General features: G+C 40.6%; 1 protein-coding gene across 2 annotated transcripts in view; it reads left to right on the plus strand.

Annotated features, from left to right (window-relative positions):
* ABCG1 (ATP binding cassette subfamily G member 1) overlaps positions 1 to 16,289 on the plus strand; it is a 63,996-nt gene that overhangs the window by 35,222 nt on the left and 12,485 nt on the right. For both annotated transcript variants that reach the window (XM_055702857.1, XM_005438518.3), the window contains exons 3-14: positions 1,033 to 1,150; positions 1,883 to 2,015; positions 3,427 to 3,477; positions 7,220 to 7,365; positions 8,018 to 8,141; positions 9,163 to 9,277; positions 9,974 to 10,122; positions 10,306 to 10,407; positions 12,823 to 12,991; positions 13,759 to 13,859; positions 14,328 to 14,486; positions 15,789 to 15,907. In XM_055702857.1, the coding sequence (XP_055558832.1) occupies positions 1,033 to 1,150; positions 1,883 to 2,015; positions 3,427 to 3,477; positions 7,220 to 7,365; positions 8,018 to 8,141; positions 9,163 to 9,277; positions 9,974 to 10,122; positions 10,306 to 10,407; positions 12,823 to 12,991; positions 13,759 to 13,859; positions 14,328 to 14,486; positions 15,789 to 15,907 (1,486 nt within the window). The remainder of the gene's footprint in view (positions 1 to 1,032; positions 1,151 to 1,882; positions 2,016 to 3,426; positions 3,478 to 7,219; positions 7,366 to 8,017; positions 8,142 to 9,162; positions 9,278 to 9,973; positions 10,123 to 10,305; positions 10,408 to 12,822; positions 12,992 to 13,758; positions 13,860 to 14,327; positions 14,487 to 15,788; positions 15,908 to 16,289) is intronic.

Below are 16,289 nucleotides of genomic sequence, written 5' to 3' on the forward strand. Positions count from 1 at the left end.
AAAGGGAAAGAAACCTTGAAAAGTTTAAATCTTGGTCAGGGCTCTCTCCACCCTCCCCACGCAGTCCTTTTGCCTTAAAATGGGAATCATGCAGGATAAAATGGATATAACTAAATCCAAATCTGGGATTCTCATTGTAATCCAGTGTGCTTACACCTAGAGTAACATGGAGTTTAGGATTTACATTAAGGTTTACTGATAAAGGTAATTTACTCAGGAATAAGGTGAGAAATTTGAAGTTGGTGTTGTGGTTATTCTAGAACAGCTTTGCCTGAGGGCATAGTTATTGTGGCCTGATCTTCTGAAGCGGATTAATCTAAATGAGAAAAAAACCCTACACGTTCAGAGTCTGGAATAAGTATTTCCGTAGGTATTATTTTTTACAGAGTTATTGTGGCCAGTCTCCCTGTCTAGACAAACCTTTAGAGTTCTTTTGATAAGAGAGTTGTTACGGTAAGAGATTGAAGCAGGTTTGTCTTTTCCTGCATGTCTCCTTTTGCTGTGTTTCTTGTCATACATCTTTCAGTGGGGAAGGAACAAAAACATAGGGCTTTGCCTTTGAGATCATGACTACTATGTCCAAGAAGTTGTTGTTTTGAGACGAGGGCAGAGTTTTGGCACTGAAGCTGCAGTGATTGCAGGGCAGTCTGCTCCAAGGCAGTGGAGTTACATTAGCTGTGGAATATTAAGATATTTTAATGGAGATGCCAGCATCCTAGTAAAATATTCTGAGAAGGCACTTAGAAAATGGCAGGAAGGCTTCTTAGCCCTGTTTGAAAATTTTCTTAGAGAGAATCAAGAGTGTGTGATCCTGTAATCCCACCATACTACTTGCAGTGTAGTGGGAGGAGGCTGCTGCTCCCACTCAGAATTTGGCTTTTGATAGTTACTGCAGTGTGCTGATCTCAGCGTCAGCTTCCCAGTAGGTACCTGCTAATGCTTATTTGTCATCATTGTTCAGTGGAAATGAGCTTTCATTGCTCCCCAGGCCTAGTTGTGAAGGGTTCAGTGAACTTTTCTTTCATCTTTCAGGTTATAAGACCCTTTTGAAAGGAATTTCAGGCAAGTTCAGCAGTGGAGAACTTGTTGCAATTATGGGTCCTTCAGGAGCTGGGAAGTCAACGCTTATGAACATTCTGGCAGGATACAGGTCAGTAACAATGAAAATCCCAAGTAAGATACAATCACATAGCCTGATGGCTCCTTGGAGATGAGAAGAAATCTTACCCAGTGTTTGTAGAAAACAGGTATTTCACAGATTTTGAATTAGATTCTTACTGCTTATATTTTTTTCTGTTTGTCCTGTTCTGGTCATTTAGGATTTGTCTGTTAACAACTCTGATCCAAAAACAGGAAGCAATTTGAAGTCCAAAATGCAAAAGCAAGTCTCTGTTCTAGCTGTGTAACAAATGGACTCAGTGCCTTATATTTGTGATATTTTTTTAAAATCACATTTTATAAATACTTGGAAAAAATGACCCTTTTTAGTCGCCACTTTTACAATGTTGATGTCTTCTTGACAAAAGTGCAGTGTGTGAAGTGGCTGTGGTTCATCTGCCTGAACCCCCCGTTGTATGGCCAAATACCAAGTGTACCTGTGTTGTTCTCAGGGCGTAAGTGGCATAAAAAAATGGCTTGAATGGCTTGATACTTTTTCAGACATACATATAAGACAGCACAGACTTTTTACTAACTTTGAGTAAAATTTTCAGCAAAGTCGCATGAAGCCTGTTATGAAAGAAAGCATAAATTATTTTCTATCTACTGTGTCAGTTTTATTCCACAGTGGACAGTAATTACCTAAGACTTCCACTTACTGAGGCCTGTGGCAGTACAAGTGAAGGCAGGATTTACCCCTGGTTATTTTCTTGGTTCATTTCAGAGAGACGGGAATGAAAGGAGAAATTCTCATCAATGGGCAGCCTCGTGACCTGCGCTCTTTTCGCAAAGTCTCCTGCTACATCATGCAAGATGACATGCTCCTTCCTCATCTGACTGTCCAGGAAGCTATGATGGTGAGTTTTGTTTCTCACTCTAATGTATTTGGGCAGGAGAAAATGGAAGAATCTCAGTGTGCACATGTTCTTATTTCGGGTAATGCTATGAGCTGTTATCTCTATTTGATCCTAATCCATGAAAGTGCTTAGACTTTGATGATGCCTTGAATTCCATTTGAGGCTTATCCTTGTAGGGGTTGTCTGAGCTTATTTAGCTTTATCATTTTCAATTTATGGCCAGCATTGGAAGAACTAAGGCTCTATTCCTTAGACTTCCTAGGCAATGGAACCTGAAATTCTGCACAGAATGAGCCTTTGTAGGGACTGTCTTTTCTCCTGGATGGTGGATGAGAAACCTTGTCTCTCTCCCTTTCTCCCCATCTTCTATGTCCTGACTGCAAAGTGCTGTTTTGACTTCAGCATGGTTTATCTGCTACATCTGCTCTTTTGTGCCTTTTCTTTAATAAAGGCATTGTGTAATATCTCTTCCAGTTCTTCACAGGAAAACAACAGAAAGAACAATCCCAAGATTTATAGGCAATGTAAATTCTTCTTACTGTTTTTCATAGCATCAAGAAGTTTACTAATTGCCAGCTGGACCGATCCGTCTAGAAGCACCTGTTGCTCAGTTTGAGAAACAAGCTAGTGTTTCTCAGAGGGTGTTTTCAAAATAAGGCTAAGGTTGCTCATACTGTATGCCGGCATCAGTTCACAAATTTTAAGGCCAGAAGAAATCACTGTGGTTTTTATATGGCTCATTTTCTGCAAAGGCTCTTCTTTGTGAGGATGTTTTTATTTTATTTTGTTTACTTGAACATTGTAGTCAGAATCCTGTAGGACCACTTTTGTAGAATTGGGCCCAGATGATATGATACTTGTTGTCTAAATTAATCAATCAAGTCTCTGGCAAAAATAATTGCTTAACAGTTTAATTGCTTCTAATAAGGGTTAATCATAATGTTTTGTGGAGCTGCTTCTTAAGACAGCAGATTACATCTTTTGCAAAATTATTTATTTCTGTACTCACTTGTTCACATCCTGGAGAGTGGCAGAGTTTGGTTACCCTTATGATATGGATGAAGTACAAATAAACTGTGATTCTAGTGTTGCCTGGGAAGTTGGTGGCTGTGCAAAAAACATGATTCTGTCATCTTGCTCTTAAGCTCTTTGACTTGCAAAGTGGCCTTTCTTTCTAATATGCTTTTTGTCAGATGCCTGAGTGATGGCTTAAATCAGATCGTACTCAGTTACCTGCGGCACAGGAATATGTGATGCTTGTGATTTGAACATACAGTTCAACTTAAACTTTTCAGACTGGGTTGAAGTTTTTTTAATGGTACATTGGGATGCTGTGTCTGAGACATCCACTGTAACTGGTCGTTGCACTTCAGACCAATTCAAAATCAAATTCCATTGTATTGCATTTCAGGTATCTGCTCATCTGAAACTTCAAGAGAAAGATGAAGGCAGGAGAGAAATGGTATGTATACTGTCCATCAAACTGAGAATTTTTGGGGGTGTCAAGAGAGTTCCATGAAGTGAGCTGTGTAAAGCATTTTTATCTAACATTGAATTGCATTGAACTTCCAATGATAGAATAAATCAACCTCAAAGTTGACAGGTATCATTATGAAGGAATGTTTACTACAGTCTCTATGAAAGTTGCTTTCTGTTTGAGACTGAGTAGAGAATTGTAAAAGATCTACTGAAACACTAGATTCTCTTACATGCATGTCTGAGGGGTCAGACATCTTGTGTGTGTGGCAAGATAAATCAGTCATGTCTGGCACTAGGGAGCATACACCTTAATTTTTCAAAGGACTAACAAAAAACTTAGCAGTCCCTGTAACTGCTGCAGAAATTTCTGTGCTCATGTTTGAAAGTGTTGATCTTCATGGCTGTACTGGTGGATGTGTTTTACTGGACAAGTTAATGTAGTTAAGGTGCAGAATAATGCATTTTGAAGCTGTGTTGAGTAACTGAGGTTTGGACAAGTAGGGAAACAAGCTAAAACATGCACATAGCCTTTTTTAAAACATTGGAAATGAGCTGCACAATTTACTCTTGCACGTTTGCTGCACTGTCCTGGGTCTGCAGCTGACGTATGACTTTCCTGAGTGGGAGAGAAGTCCTGGTGTGCTTTTGCCCGTGGAGACCTATAATCCAGCTGGACCTGCACTAGGAAGTGTGCTTCTTCCACCCCATCTTACTGCCACGATTCCTTTTCATCCTTTGTTGTGACACAGAACTGTCCTTTTAAAGAAGATACCTTGGAGGTGTGTGACCAGACAGAATGGCTTCTGATGTGTTAGCTTGTGCATGAGGCAGCTTTCTCAACTAAATTTGGTTACCTCTGTAACACTTTAAAAGGCTGGAAATGTGCCCTTTGTACACATTTTTTTTTTTTGCACTGCAAGTGTCTGAGCCTGTGTATTCTTAAGGACACTCAGAGCTGAGAAGTCTGTCTGTGCTTAGGTAGCATTATCAGAGCATGCCAAAGACTCGGAGAGGAACAGTTTGGTGCTGCACAGTGTGTTTCAAAACCATATATGCCCAGGGAGGATGATGCCTGGAGCTAAACACAGACAAAAGATCATGGCACTGGTGAAAGCAGAGATGGTTCAGGTTGTTGAGAGTCATGAAAAGTGAATTGGTAGCTCAGAAAGTGTTTGGAGGTGTTTTGTCTGGCCTCAAGCTGTGTTTCAGTCCAGCGTAAGACAGCACCAGCAAGGAGACCGTATGATCTCTCATGCACTGCCTCCTCAAGGAGGAAGCCTCTGTTATGTGGGAGTTACACTGAGGGGTAATGGGGCTCATGTGATAACATGGCCCCATGGCTAATATTGAGATTTACCTTCCAAGACAGCTGGCTGCTCCTTCTGTTCTTTGTTAGGGACACGTACAATACTCTTGACAAGTCTTTTAGTGGCTTAGTAACTCGGTTGTCCCACCAATGAAAGGGGAGTTACAATTGGTATAGAAAGATTGCAATGTTTTTGCTATACTTAGTTCTGTAAAGTTCAGATTTTGGGCTTTCCATGATTTGTCACTGGTTTTTTTTGATAAATAGAAAGTAGCGTGAGATTTTCATTTTGGTGCATTTTGTGCTCCCAAAGTCATGCACTGAGTAGATCCTCTGTGGGCAAATTAGGAAATCATGCAGGTGACTGGAAGAAGCCACCTTGCAGGACTCAGCTGAAACCAAGATGTGCAGGAGGAAGAAGGAGATGAGGGGACATACGAGTGTGAGTGAAGGCTGAACATGAGAAGGTTGTGGCCTGCTTTTTCAGGAATATGAGAGACTTCTTGGTTTTCCCAGATGCCGGTTTAATTCTTTTTTTTAATCTGAGGAAGATGTGAACTTGTTGGAATTAATCATTTCAGAGGAGTCTTTTATTCTAGTAAAAGATGCTTCTAACAGTAGGTGGTATGTGGTTCTTGAGCAGAGGTTTATAAAGCAGAAGGTGAAACTGCTTCTGACCCACCTGGTGAAAAGTATACTCTTTGCCTGAGATGTGAAAACTGTGACAACTTCAAAGGTAGAGAAGCCATTTCTCTGGCAGTCTTTTGTCTGTATTTATTTCCAAATCGGAACATTTGGCACTTCTTCAGTCTCAGAGAGTCCTTGAAAATCAGAAGGAGCTCCAGAGAGGGAAACTTACAGGACTCAACATCCATTTGGTAGCTTAAGATTACTTTGATTCTCTCAAATACTTTTTTTTTTTAATAAGCTAAACACATATTTTTATTAATTGGAAAATACATTTGTTTAGAAACAGGTGTTAATTTTATTTGTACTTTGAAAGTCTGAAGATATTTACACTTCAGTAATTTAGGCCAAGCAAGTTAATTCACTTGTTCACACTGTAACTGTAATTACAAGCAGCTCTTGGAGGAAAAACCTGTGCTGTATGCATTTATTCAACACATATTAGAAAGGCAGCCATTTTCTGATAGTTACTGGCCTGTGCTGGACTAGATCATTCATTTTATTGTTGTAAGTATTTATCATAGATGAATTTTATTAATGCATGCACTTGTGTTAGCAATATTAGATATGCTTGTTTAAAAGAGGGACAAGTAAAATATCCTCCAGTGAATCATCATTTATGTTTCTAGTTGACCTAGCTTGTCAACTAGGACCTTAGCAACCTTCCTGAAGATAAAGGGAAAGAGGTAGTTGGGCTCTTTGTTCTGAGAATGAGGATTAGTGAGTTTTGTTCTTTTTTCATTCCCTCTTACTGGGATAGGTAGCTCCTGGAAATCAAAATCAGGACAAGTGAAGGGTCAGGCTTTGGTTAGTCTAACCAATTTTTACCATGTTAGTCATCTTTTCTGGAAGACTGCCTCCATCTAAGCAACCATTATTTTAAAAAATTACAGTCTCCTCTTCCTATATTTCAGTGAAGTAATAAATGTCTGGTCTTTCTTTCTACCTTTTAAGTGGTAGATTTTTTAATTACATGAGCAGTGTAGCTCGGATTAATTCATGTTTATGTTCGTGTTTTTACTGTTGCCAAAGAGCTGTTTTCCTCATATAGGGCTATCAGGCCAGATCTACAATCACTGAAACAGAAGAATTCATAGCAGCTGGGTTTGTTCTCCTTTTGCTCCAAAGACCCTGGGACAAGCTGTGCCCTTCCTGAGGCTGTGCCTTGAGGAAATCCCAAACATCTGAGAGCACATGTGACAACTGAATTGGCTCTGAGGAGGATGAAAACACTTAAAATCAATGGCTGCACTTTAAAGAGTAGACTGTGAAGAACAGATAAGAGCAGGTCATTACTCTGTAGAAATCACTGATTTTTGCTGAACAGTTCTTCAGTCCCTTGTAAATACAGCCTAGAAGTTATATTGAAAGAAGCGTCTTGGTTTCGCTGTGTACTCTTCACATACTGCAAAGCTCTTTTGATATCTGTGCCATATCCAAGGGGTGCTATAGAAGAACTGATTTCCACTCCATTTTCACAGGCAAGGCTTCCTGACTGAGACGAGTCATGTAGGACAAACAAGTAGAATTTGGGTCAGAATAGTGTAGGCTGTTAATAATAATCTAATCTAATTATCTAATAAATGCTACATAAGATGGAAAAAGGCTGTGGTGTATGGATGGTGAAACAAAGTTTCATTTCATTCAGTTTACATTCTCCATGAAAATCAGTAAAGAGGTTTTTTCTTTTGTGCTAACCAATTTAAGTGATGCATTGTTGTGTTTCCTCTAGGTAAAGGAAATATTGACAGCCCTTGGTTTGCTGACATGTGCCAATACGAGGACTGGGAGTCTTTCTGGAGGCCAGAGAAAGCGTCTTGCCATTGCTTTGGAGCTGGTGAACAATCCTCCTGTCATGTTTTTTGATGAACCAACCAGGTACTTCAAGACCAAAAATTAAAGACAGACAATTACTGCTTTATATAGTAGAACAGTGCTGCAGAAAGGTTATTCACCTCTGAGTCCTTGGAAAAGGCTCATTTTGTGTTGCCTGTAGGTACTGAATAAGGCCACAATGCTGTAGCCACCAGACCATGTGACTGTAAACAATTTGTAAGCGAGACACAAATTGAAATAGGAAGGGAGAGGAAAATATTTTCAGGTTGTGGCATGAGTTTTCTTTCTCAAGCAAAGTTAGCTTGACTATAAGCTTTTTGAAGTGTGACTTAATAATGAATGTAGCATATATAGAATCAGATTCTGTGATCAGTCTAAGAGGAGGCTGGGAGAGCTATGAATATGTATCTATTCATTAAAGTTGGGAGCATTTAAATCTGCAGTCCTAAAATGTAGAACTCCCTTAAGGCAGCTTTGAGAATACACTGTTTTTCATTCTCAGGCATGCTTCCAACTTAATTAAAAAGACTGATGGAGAGATACAAGCATAAGGTTGGCATATCATAAAATTAAACTGCTACAGAGAAAATTTATAAAAGGACAATAGTGCGAGACCAGAGCAGCAAATACATGCGCTAGTTTTGAGTGGTGCCTGTGGACATGTGGATAACAAACTTTTTTTTTTTTTGTTCAGTGGCTTGGATAGTGCATCATGTTTTCAGGTTGTCTCTCTGATGAAGGCATTGGCCCAGGGTGGCAGGTCCATCATCTGCACAATTCACCAGCCCAGTGCTAAGTTGTTCGAGTTGTTCGATCAGGTATTATTCTCAGACTCTTTCCCTATGTGTGGTTTGGGTAGGTTATACCTTCAAGGCTACACTTTTTAAGTAAAACCGTGAATAATTCTAGTCTGTGGTTTCAAATCAAATAAATAAATAAAGTAAGTAAAAGCAAAATAATACTTTTTGATTGTGGTTTTTTCTTCTCTGCCTGTTTCCATTATTTATGTGTAATGTTGGTAAAGAATGTGGCTGATATGTTTGTGGAGTCATGGTTGTCATACTTCTGATTTTCATGCCTTCACCCACTGCTGCTCCTGGGCGCAGGGCTGTCAGTAGAGTAGAGTAGTTTAAGAGCAAGAGAACTTTAGTACCAATGTCTGCAATTCAGAAGAGTATATTCAGGAGAAATAATTATAATTGAAATGAAGACACTTGGAGATCTTTTCTCCAGTCTTAACAGCAGGATGTAGACAGTGCTTTAACCTTGTTAGGAAATTTAAATTACACTTGAGAGAGGTAAAAGAAAACCTACTACACCATAGGTGAATAAACTCTTGCAGATTGCCAGTCTGGCAAGGAGGTTTATTTAAAGTCAATAGTGTGGTTAAAAGTAAGAGTAAAGAGTAATGAGGCTGTTCCCCATTGCTGTGCTGTTCCACCTCTCCTTGCATTTGTGCATTCACCAGCTTCGTGTCCCAGCCGAAAATATCCATAATGTGTGGAAGTTAGATGGCTCAGCTCTAGTTGCTTGCCTGTTTTCAGCATGTGTCTAAAGGCTGGAATTAGTCTGTCTCTGTATTAATGTGGTTTAAGTCCCGGAGGGAATGTTTGCAGAATTTAAACCTTAATCATTTCATTTTCCAATAGTTTTAATTCCATGCAAAGGTAGTTCCAAGAGGTGATAAATCTTGCCAAGGTGTTTTTCTTCCCACAGGGACAAGAAAGAGGTCATTAAATTCATGGATTGCTGTCATACAGATAGCAGATTTAAATATTTTGATACTATTTCAAATTTTTCTTTTTTTTTTTTCTCTCTTTTCTTTGCCTTGTTTTCCAGCTCTATGTTTTAAGTCAAGGTCAGTGCATTTACCGTGGGAAGGTATTAAACCTAGTCCCTTACTTGAGCGATTTGGGTTTGAATTGCCCAACCTACCACAATCCAGCAGATTTTGGTAAGGACAATTTGAATAGTTTGTTTATTTTGTATTTGATTAGCACCTTCAGGGTCATGGGGACCATGGTGCATGGTGTGTTTTAGACTTTTGTACATCTATACATATGTGCATGTGTACATATATGTACCAAAATTAAAAATAAAATTATTCAGATCTAAGTAATTTGAATGCCATCTAGTGGTAAAATTTAGTGAATATTTCTCTCTGGTGGAAGCCCAGATCCAGGAAATGAAAGATAAAACATATTCTTTAGTGTTTCATAGTAATTAGTCCTAGTGGCCTTTCAAAGTGGCTCCAGTATTCTGTTTTTTTATGTTGCCCAATACCATTGTGGTATTGTACAGCTAATAGCATTAAGGGTTTTTTTAATTGTTGTTTCTTAGTTCCGAAGAAGCAGTAAGGACCACAAAAATAAGATTTTCGTGATTTTTTTATTACCTAAATTATCCTGTATTCACTGTCTTTCCTCTAAAATGGTTCATTTAACTTTCAGGCTGAAGAGAACTCTGAAGATTTATAGAAAGATACATGTAAATAATGTGTGTATACATATGAATTAGCATGTGGCATTTTAGAGCGTGTTCTAGACAAAACTCCTGTTTCTGTCACTGTTACTGAATCAAGGGGATCTAATAATAAGGCTTGTAACTAGTCAGTAGTGTAAACCAGTAACTCTCCTTCTGGTTTTTGTAGTTATGGAAGTAGCATCTGGTGAATATGGAGACCAGAATGGTCGACTGGTAAGGGCAGTACGGGAGAGGATATGTGACACAGACTACAAGAGAGATGTTGGTGGTGAGAATGAGTTGAATCCCTTCCTCTGGCACCGTCCTTCTGAAGAGGTATTTTGTGTGCCACAACTAATGGGCATGGCTTGAGGCTGGAGGGGGAGGAAAAAAATTCAAATCTTCAGTCAATGGAGCAGGTTTCTGGGCACATTTGGCTGCTGAGAGTGGGGTTTTGTGAGTGAAAACTAAGCAAGATACTGCAAAGAAAGAAGTTTATTCTTTTATGTGTTTCCGCAGGATTCCTCCTCCACAGAAGGCTGCCACAGCTTCTCTGCCAGCTGCCTAACCCAGTTCTGTATCCTCTTCAAAAGAACTTTTCTCACCATCATGAGGGATTCGGTAAGGCTGCCTTTATAATAACTTTTGAAGCCAAAAGGTCTATTCAGTTGGTTGTGAGATAGTGTAATGCCTTAAAGGTCCTGTCCAACAGCCCATGCATGAAGATCATCACAGAATTTCAAAGGAAAGAGACTGATATTTCAAGTTTCGCTATTAACTGTACCGTCTTCATTGTGAACACTTTTCTTCAGAGGAACTCAGAAGCATCTGGCCTAAAAACCTAAAGCTTAAATCCCCTCTGTGCTGGCAGGTCCTTTACACAGTCATTTATCCTACTGAAAAATGTGTGAGAAGTTGTACTGGTGTGTCACAAAATCAGTTTTTCCAGAAAATCCAGGGTGGCAGAGAGAATCATTTCAGTGTGATGTAAGGCCAGTACTTTTTAAGTCTTTATTTTTGAAACAGAAACTTGGTAAATAAAAAGTTTACCTCTTTGAAAAGAGAACATTTCTGTTTTCATACATGTAATATGAAGATGAAGTAAGTAACATAATGAAACTCTCATTCTCAAGGAAAAAAAGCTATCTTTCACCTTTTTTCTTAAAAATAACTCCATTCAAATTCCAAACCCTACAGTTTTCATGTATGTTTATTAAATGTTTTGGATGCCTAGCTGGCATTAACAAAATGCAGTGGGACTTTTTTTTTTACTCCAAATTTTTCTTCTAAGTAGCTGAGGAATTTGTGATTTAAGAGGGAGGACTGTTTACGTTGTCTGATTGATGCTTTGAAATGTCCTCTACATGGGATTGTCCCTTCATTAACAGGGATGAGTTAAGGAGGTGAGCTTCCTCAACTAGACCTTACATGCACACCTGTCCAGGGAACTCACCAGTATATAGTATAATTGGTACTGGTTGGCCAAGTGCTTTTCTTGGCAGATTTGGAATTTGATAAGTATGAGGAGGGTTTGTCTGCTTTTCCTGCATGTTGGAAGGTTTTCAGTGCTTTACATGACGGGGGGGGAAGACAATAGATACATTAATATATATTGATATATTGATTTGACATACCTGTCATTAGAAAAGTGGAAGGCCAGAGAATATATTTATACTGGTGGGCACGTGGTGGATTCAAATGAGGAAGGCTGGAAACCAAAAGCAGTTGAGCCATGTGGAGCTCAGGGTAAGCAAGTTGCCCTTGTGACAGGGTAAGCTGGGCTTCACGGAGCTCCAGGTGCTGCAGCGACACTGCGTTTGCCTTGCACCCAGGCAGGTGTCTCTTGAGGACACTGCCATTTCTGGTGTAGACATGTCCACACAGAACCACAGGCCTGGAAGAAACCTACTGGACCACTCTGTCCAGGCCTCTGCTGTCAGATAACCACAGTATTCCTTCCCTTTCAGAAAGGGACACACTGCATTGAATGCCATAGTAAAAGCAAGCAAATGTTTCCCCCCCGGCTCTGGTTGGGAAGATATCGCAGAATGATGCAATTGTAGTGGTTAGGAAGCACCTGCTTATTTCCAGACCATACATATTATGCCCATTTGTTGTTTCGCCAGCACATTTCTTTACCATAACTTGTTCTTCTCCCTTGCTGTTTTACATTGCAGATAGTGCATTTGTCATTCAAAGATTTTTTGCCTTCCTGCAGTCTGGAATAGTTTGCACATCTGGTCTCGTACCAAATATTTGGTCACAAATAAACTGACATGTTTGTGTGGGAGGGCTCTTGTAATCCAAAAGCTTACGTACAGCTTCACGTTCTGTATGTTGCTCAACTAGCTGATCAGAATGTCTCTGGTGCACTTAGCATCTCTAGAGGTGTGCGAGCCCTAACCATGGAGCATAATGGTCCTGTCCTCATCTTTACCAAGGGAAAACTTTAACTTATTTTCTGATGCATAGATTGAATGTGATACTTTTTTTTTTTCCTGCTCAACTGTAAAGGCTTGTAATTGTTCCAAATTGTATTATTTCTTTTGTTCTTCCATACCTCTTCTAGGAATACTGTACTTCAGAGAAAGTACAGAAGGCTAATTTATGCTTGATTAAGTTAGTTTGGTCTGTATAAGCCTGAAATACCTTTTCTGCCTCTCTTCTGCTCAGAGAAATTTATCGTTTAGTCACAAAGTCTGTTATCCTGGTGAATGAGGGCAAATGGCTCCATGACACTGTCAAAGACAGTAGGATTTCAGGATGCGGCATTTACAGTTTCTGCCTGTGTTTACAGGCAGAAGAAATTTTCTGTAATGTAATAGCCATGTGTCTGATCGACACTGGGAAACTCATTAGAGTAAGTTTTCCTTAACTGAAGCCCAGTTTGCCAGTAGGAAAGTAGCATTTTTATGGAAGTTCTTCTGGACATAAACACTCCTTTTCTGCAATCTGTATACCTGATTTCAGTCATATTGCCATTGGTTTTGAGCCCAGACTTTCTGCTCAGAAATACTACTCTTCCCTTGCTTGTAGGTCCTGACACACTTGCGTATCACCTCACACATTGGCATTGGACTACTCATCGGCTTGCTCTACTTAGGCATTGGCAATGAAGCTAAGAAAGTCCTCAGCAACTCTGGCTTCCTCTTTTTTTCCATGTTGTTTCTTATGTTTGCTGCGCTCATGCCAACTGTCCTTACATGTGAGTACCAGTCATTACATCACCCTGCTATTACATCAGCAGGGAAGGAGATTGCAGTAGGCTGGAAGGGTGTTGTTATGTATCTTGATTTGTTAAGATAAACATTTGACTTGTATTTCTAAGACAGGTGTGGAGATAAGTCTTGCACTGACTAAACTGCTGTGTAGAGGCAGACAAGAGATAGGCTTGTCCAATGGCACCTCTCTCCCCGGTTTTGCCAGTGTTTCTCAGCCTGGACAGGTCAATGTTACAGTCCTGGGCTGGAATTTCCCCTTGCTTCAGTGCTTCTCACCTGTGTCACGAGCTCGTGATTGGTCTTAGGAAGGATGTAATAATTTCCCTAGGACTTCTAAGTCATGACTCCTGCACAGGATAGCATATTCACGTGGTGTCAGAAGCAAACTCCTGCAGTATGAACTGTTGCATACTTCCTCTGGGAACGCTTGTTACTTTGGATTCCCTGTTGGACCAAAAGGAATAACCAGGTTCTCTAATTTCTGACACCTCTTGAATTCAAAAAGCCTCTTTAGGGGAGGCTGAGATCATCTGAATAGATTGGAACGTAGTGTAAACAGTGAGCAACTTTCAGGGCTGACCTCTTACATTTCGTTACAAATCCTTGAAACTACTGCTGGTCTGTCAAAGGCCTCAGGGTTCCAGCCCCACTGTGGGACTGCAGCAGTGCAGGATTAGATAAATATAAACTATTTTATTATGTGCAATATTGCACGCTGACAACCTAACTTATTAATTTGTGTTCTCTGTAGTTCCTCTTGAGATGGGAGTATTTCTTAGAGAGCATCTGAACTACTGGTACAGCCTGAAAGCCTACTATCTCGCCAAAACCATGGCTGATGTTCCTTTTCAGGTATATGCTCTATTCTTCAATAAAACAAGAACCATTTAAGTTTATGGCAAGTCCACTTGCTAAGAAGATCAGTATTGGTATTTTATCCATCTGAGTAGTGGAGAAATTGTTCACATATGTGTGCTGAAGCTTCAGGTCCAAATTGGTAAGCACCCTCACAGTAAACAGCAGGACAAAAGCTGAGACCTGACCCAGTATTTATTTAGGATCAGATGACCATCTTTGCTTTTTTGCAGAAGGGGAATTGAAAAGGGCTGTAAGTGAATGGGATCTATTTTCTAATATCTAAGTAGTAAGATAGATGTCACAGTCTGTGGCAGATGTGTTTATTCTCTTATGCTATGCCTGTCATGTAATTAAAAGGCTGAGAGCTGTGGATTAGCTAAAACTCACCATGCTTTTATCTTATTCAGAGTAACAGGGAATGTTTGGCTTTAATGGACTGACTCCAAGTGTATCTCCTTGCAGATCATGTTTCCTGTCGCTTACTGCAGCATTGTGTACTGGATGACTTCACAGCCGTCTGATGCACTCCGATTTGTCCTCTTTGCAGCCTTGGGAACCATGACATCCCTGGTGGCTCAGTCACTGGGTCTTCTCATAGGTGCAGCCTCTACATCCCTTCAGGTACTGACAGTATTCTGTGGTCTCAGGGGAACCCTGCTGCTACCTAACATTGACTGCATCAACATAAAAAGCATATACACACACTGGATGTGAGGCTCTGAAGTTCCTTTCCCATCTGAACGGGGCTGTTCCTGCCCCTGCTTGAGTGGATTGTCGCTTGATGTTCATCCCAGGCTGAGCAGGTCTTAGAAACTGCAGAACTGATGCATTTCTGTGCATCTACAAAGTGGAGGTAGGCCATGAGGATCAGTAGCTCAGGAGAGGGTTCTTTCATACACATACAAAAAGGTTGCAGGAGGGCAGGTAGGAAGAGGCATGCCCAGAAACTAAACATTCTGCAGAGGGAGGGAGAGAGGCAGCTGTTGGCATGACTGTCACACTGGAAGCTGGCCATGTAACTCCATTCTGCTTCCTGACAGGAGATGTGCTAAGGTGACCATTCCACAGCAGAACTGTTTTGTGATAACAGATGATACTGACATTAATACACATTGATGCTATCAAGATTTCTGGAGTAGAAGACTTGATTCCTTCTCTGTGCCCCCCGGTGGAGACCAGATAGCCCTGTTGCGTGATCCCTGTGCATCAGCCTTCCCCAGAGATACCTACGTGGCCCTTTGCCGTGGAGGGGACGTAGAGAGGACAGGCTGGAGTTGGGTCAAGATCTAACTTCCCCACCAGAGCCACCCAGCTGGAGATGTTCCTTACCCTCTTCACAATGTTTTAGGACCAGTTGAAGCTACTGTTCACATGGGGTTAATGAGAAGGGAGGTCTGTGTCCTCAGTGGGGAGTGAGTGAGAGAGGATAATATTTGGAAAGATGGGTCTCATACCCAGAGAAGCAAGGGGATCACAGTGCCCATCTTTCTCTGTAAACTTCTTGGTGTGTTCAAGTCCTTCAAAGGACAGGTCCCATCACAGCAGTGTTGTCAACTAGTAGAATGGTTTAGGAAGAGGAGAGGGACCCCTTTTCTTCTACTAACAAGATCAAACCTCCCCCTCAGAAGAAATCTCATTTTAAAAAAAATATCCATAATTTCCTAGTATTTGGAACTGTAGTAATTTGGGGAAGTAGCATTATAAGAAGAACTTGAATAGCATAGCTGCCCACTGCCTGAAGAGTAAGTTTGCACTGTGTATTTGGGTTTGTCGCAGAACAGAGGATTTGCCATAAGGAAAGTCTGCTCTTTTAAAGGCTGGTTTCCTCACTGGCGGTTGAGAAATCAGATGAAAGAGCAAGTCAGTTTTTAATTTTTTCTTCTAGTTGGCTGACAAGAGACTGTCTATTCTGTCTCTTCACAGGTGGCCACTTTTGTGGGCCCAGTTACTGCCATCCCAGTGCTGCTGTTCTCTGGGTTTTTTGTCAGCTTTGATACCATCCCAACATACCTCCAGTGGATGTCTTACATTTCCTATGTCAGGTACTGCTAATGAAGTCATTAATCTCCTATCTGCAAATGCTGTTTATTTGCGTTTGTGTGTTTGGTTGGTTGTTTTCAGTGCTGAAGAGACTGTTCACAGCACATTCTTTTAGAGTACAATTATACATATGATGTATACCACATTATCTCACTGCATTTTGCTATATATGGTGTGAAATATATAGGACTGTTCAGTACAAATTATTGGCCGCAAGTCCATGTCAGTCCCCTTGAATTCAGTGGGATCACACAGTGTGCAAATCACAGGATCACAGAATCACAGAATGGTTGGGGTTGTAAGGGACCTCTGGAGATCATCTAGTCCAACCCCCTGCTAAAGCAGGCTCAACTACAGCAGGTTGCACAGGATGGTGTCCGGGTG

The sequence above is a fragment of the Falco cherrug genome, chromosome 2 (assembly GCF_023634085.1).
Source record: "Falco cherrug isolate bFalChe1 chromosome 2, bFalChe1.pri, whole genome shotgun sequence".
NCBI lineage: Eukaryota > Metazoa > Chordata > Aves > Falconiformes > Falconidae > Falco > Falco cherrug.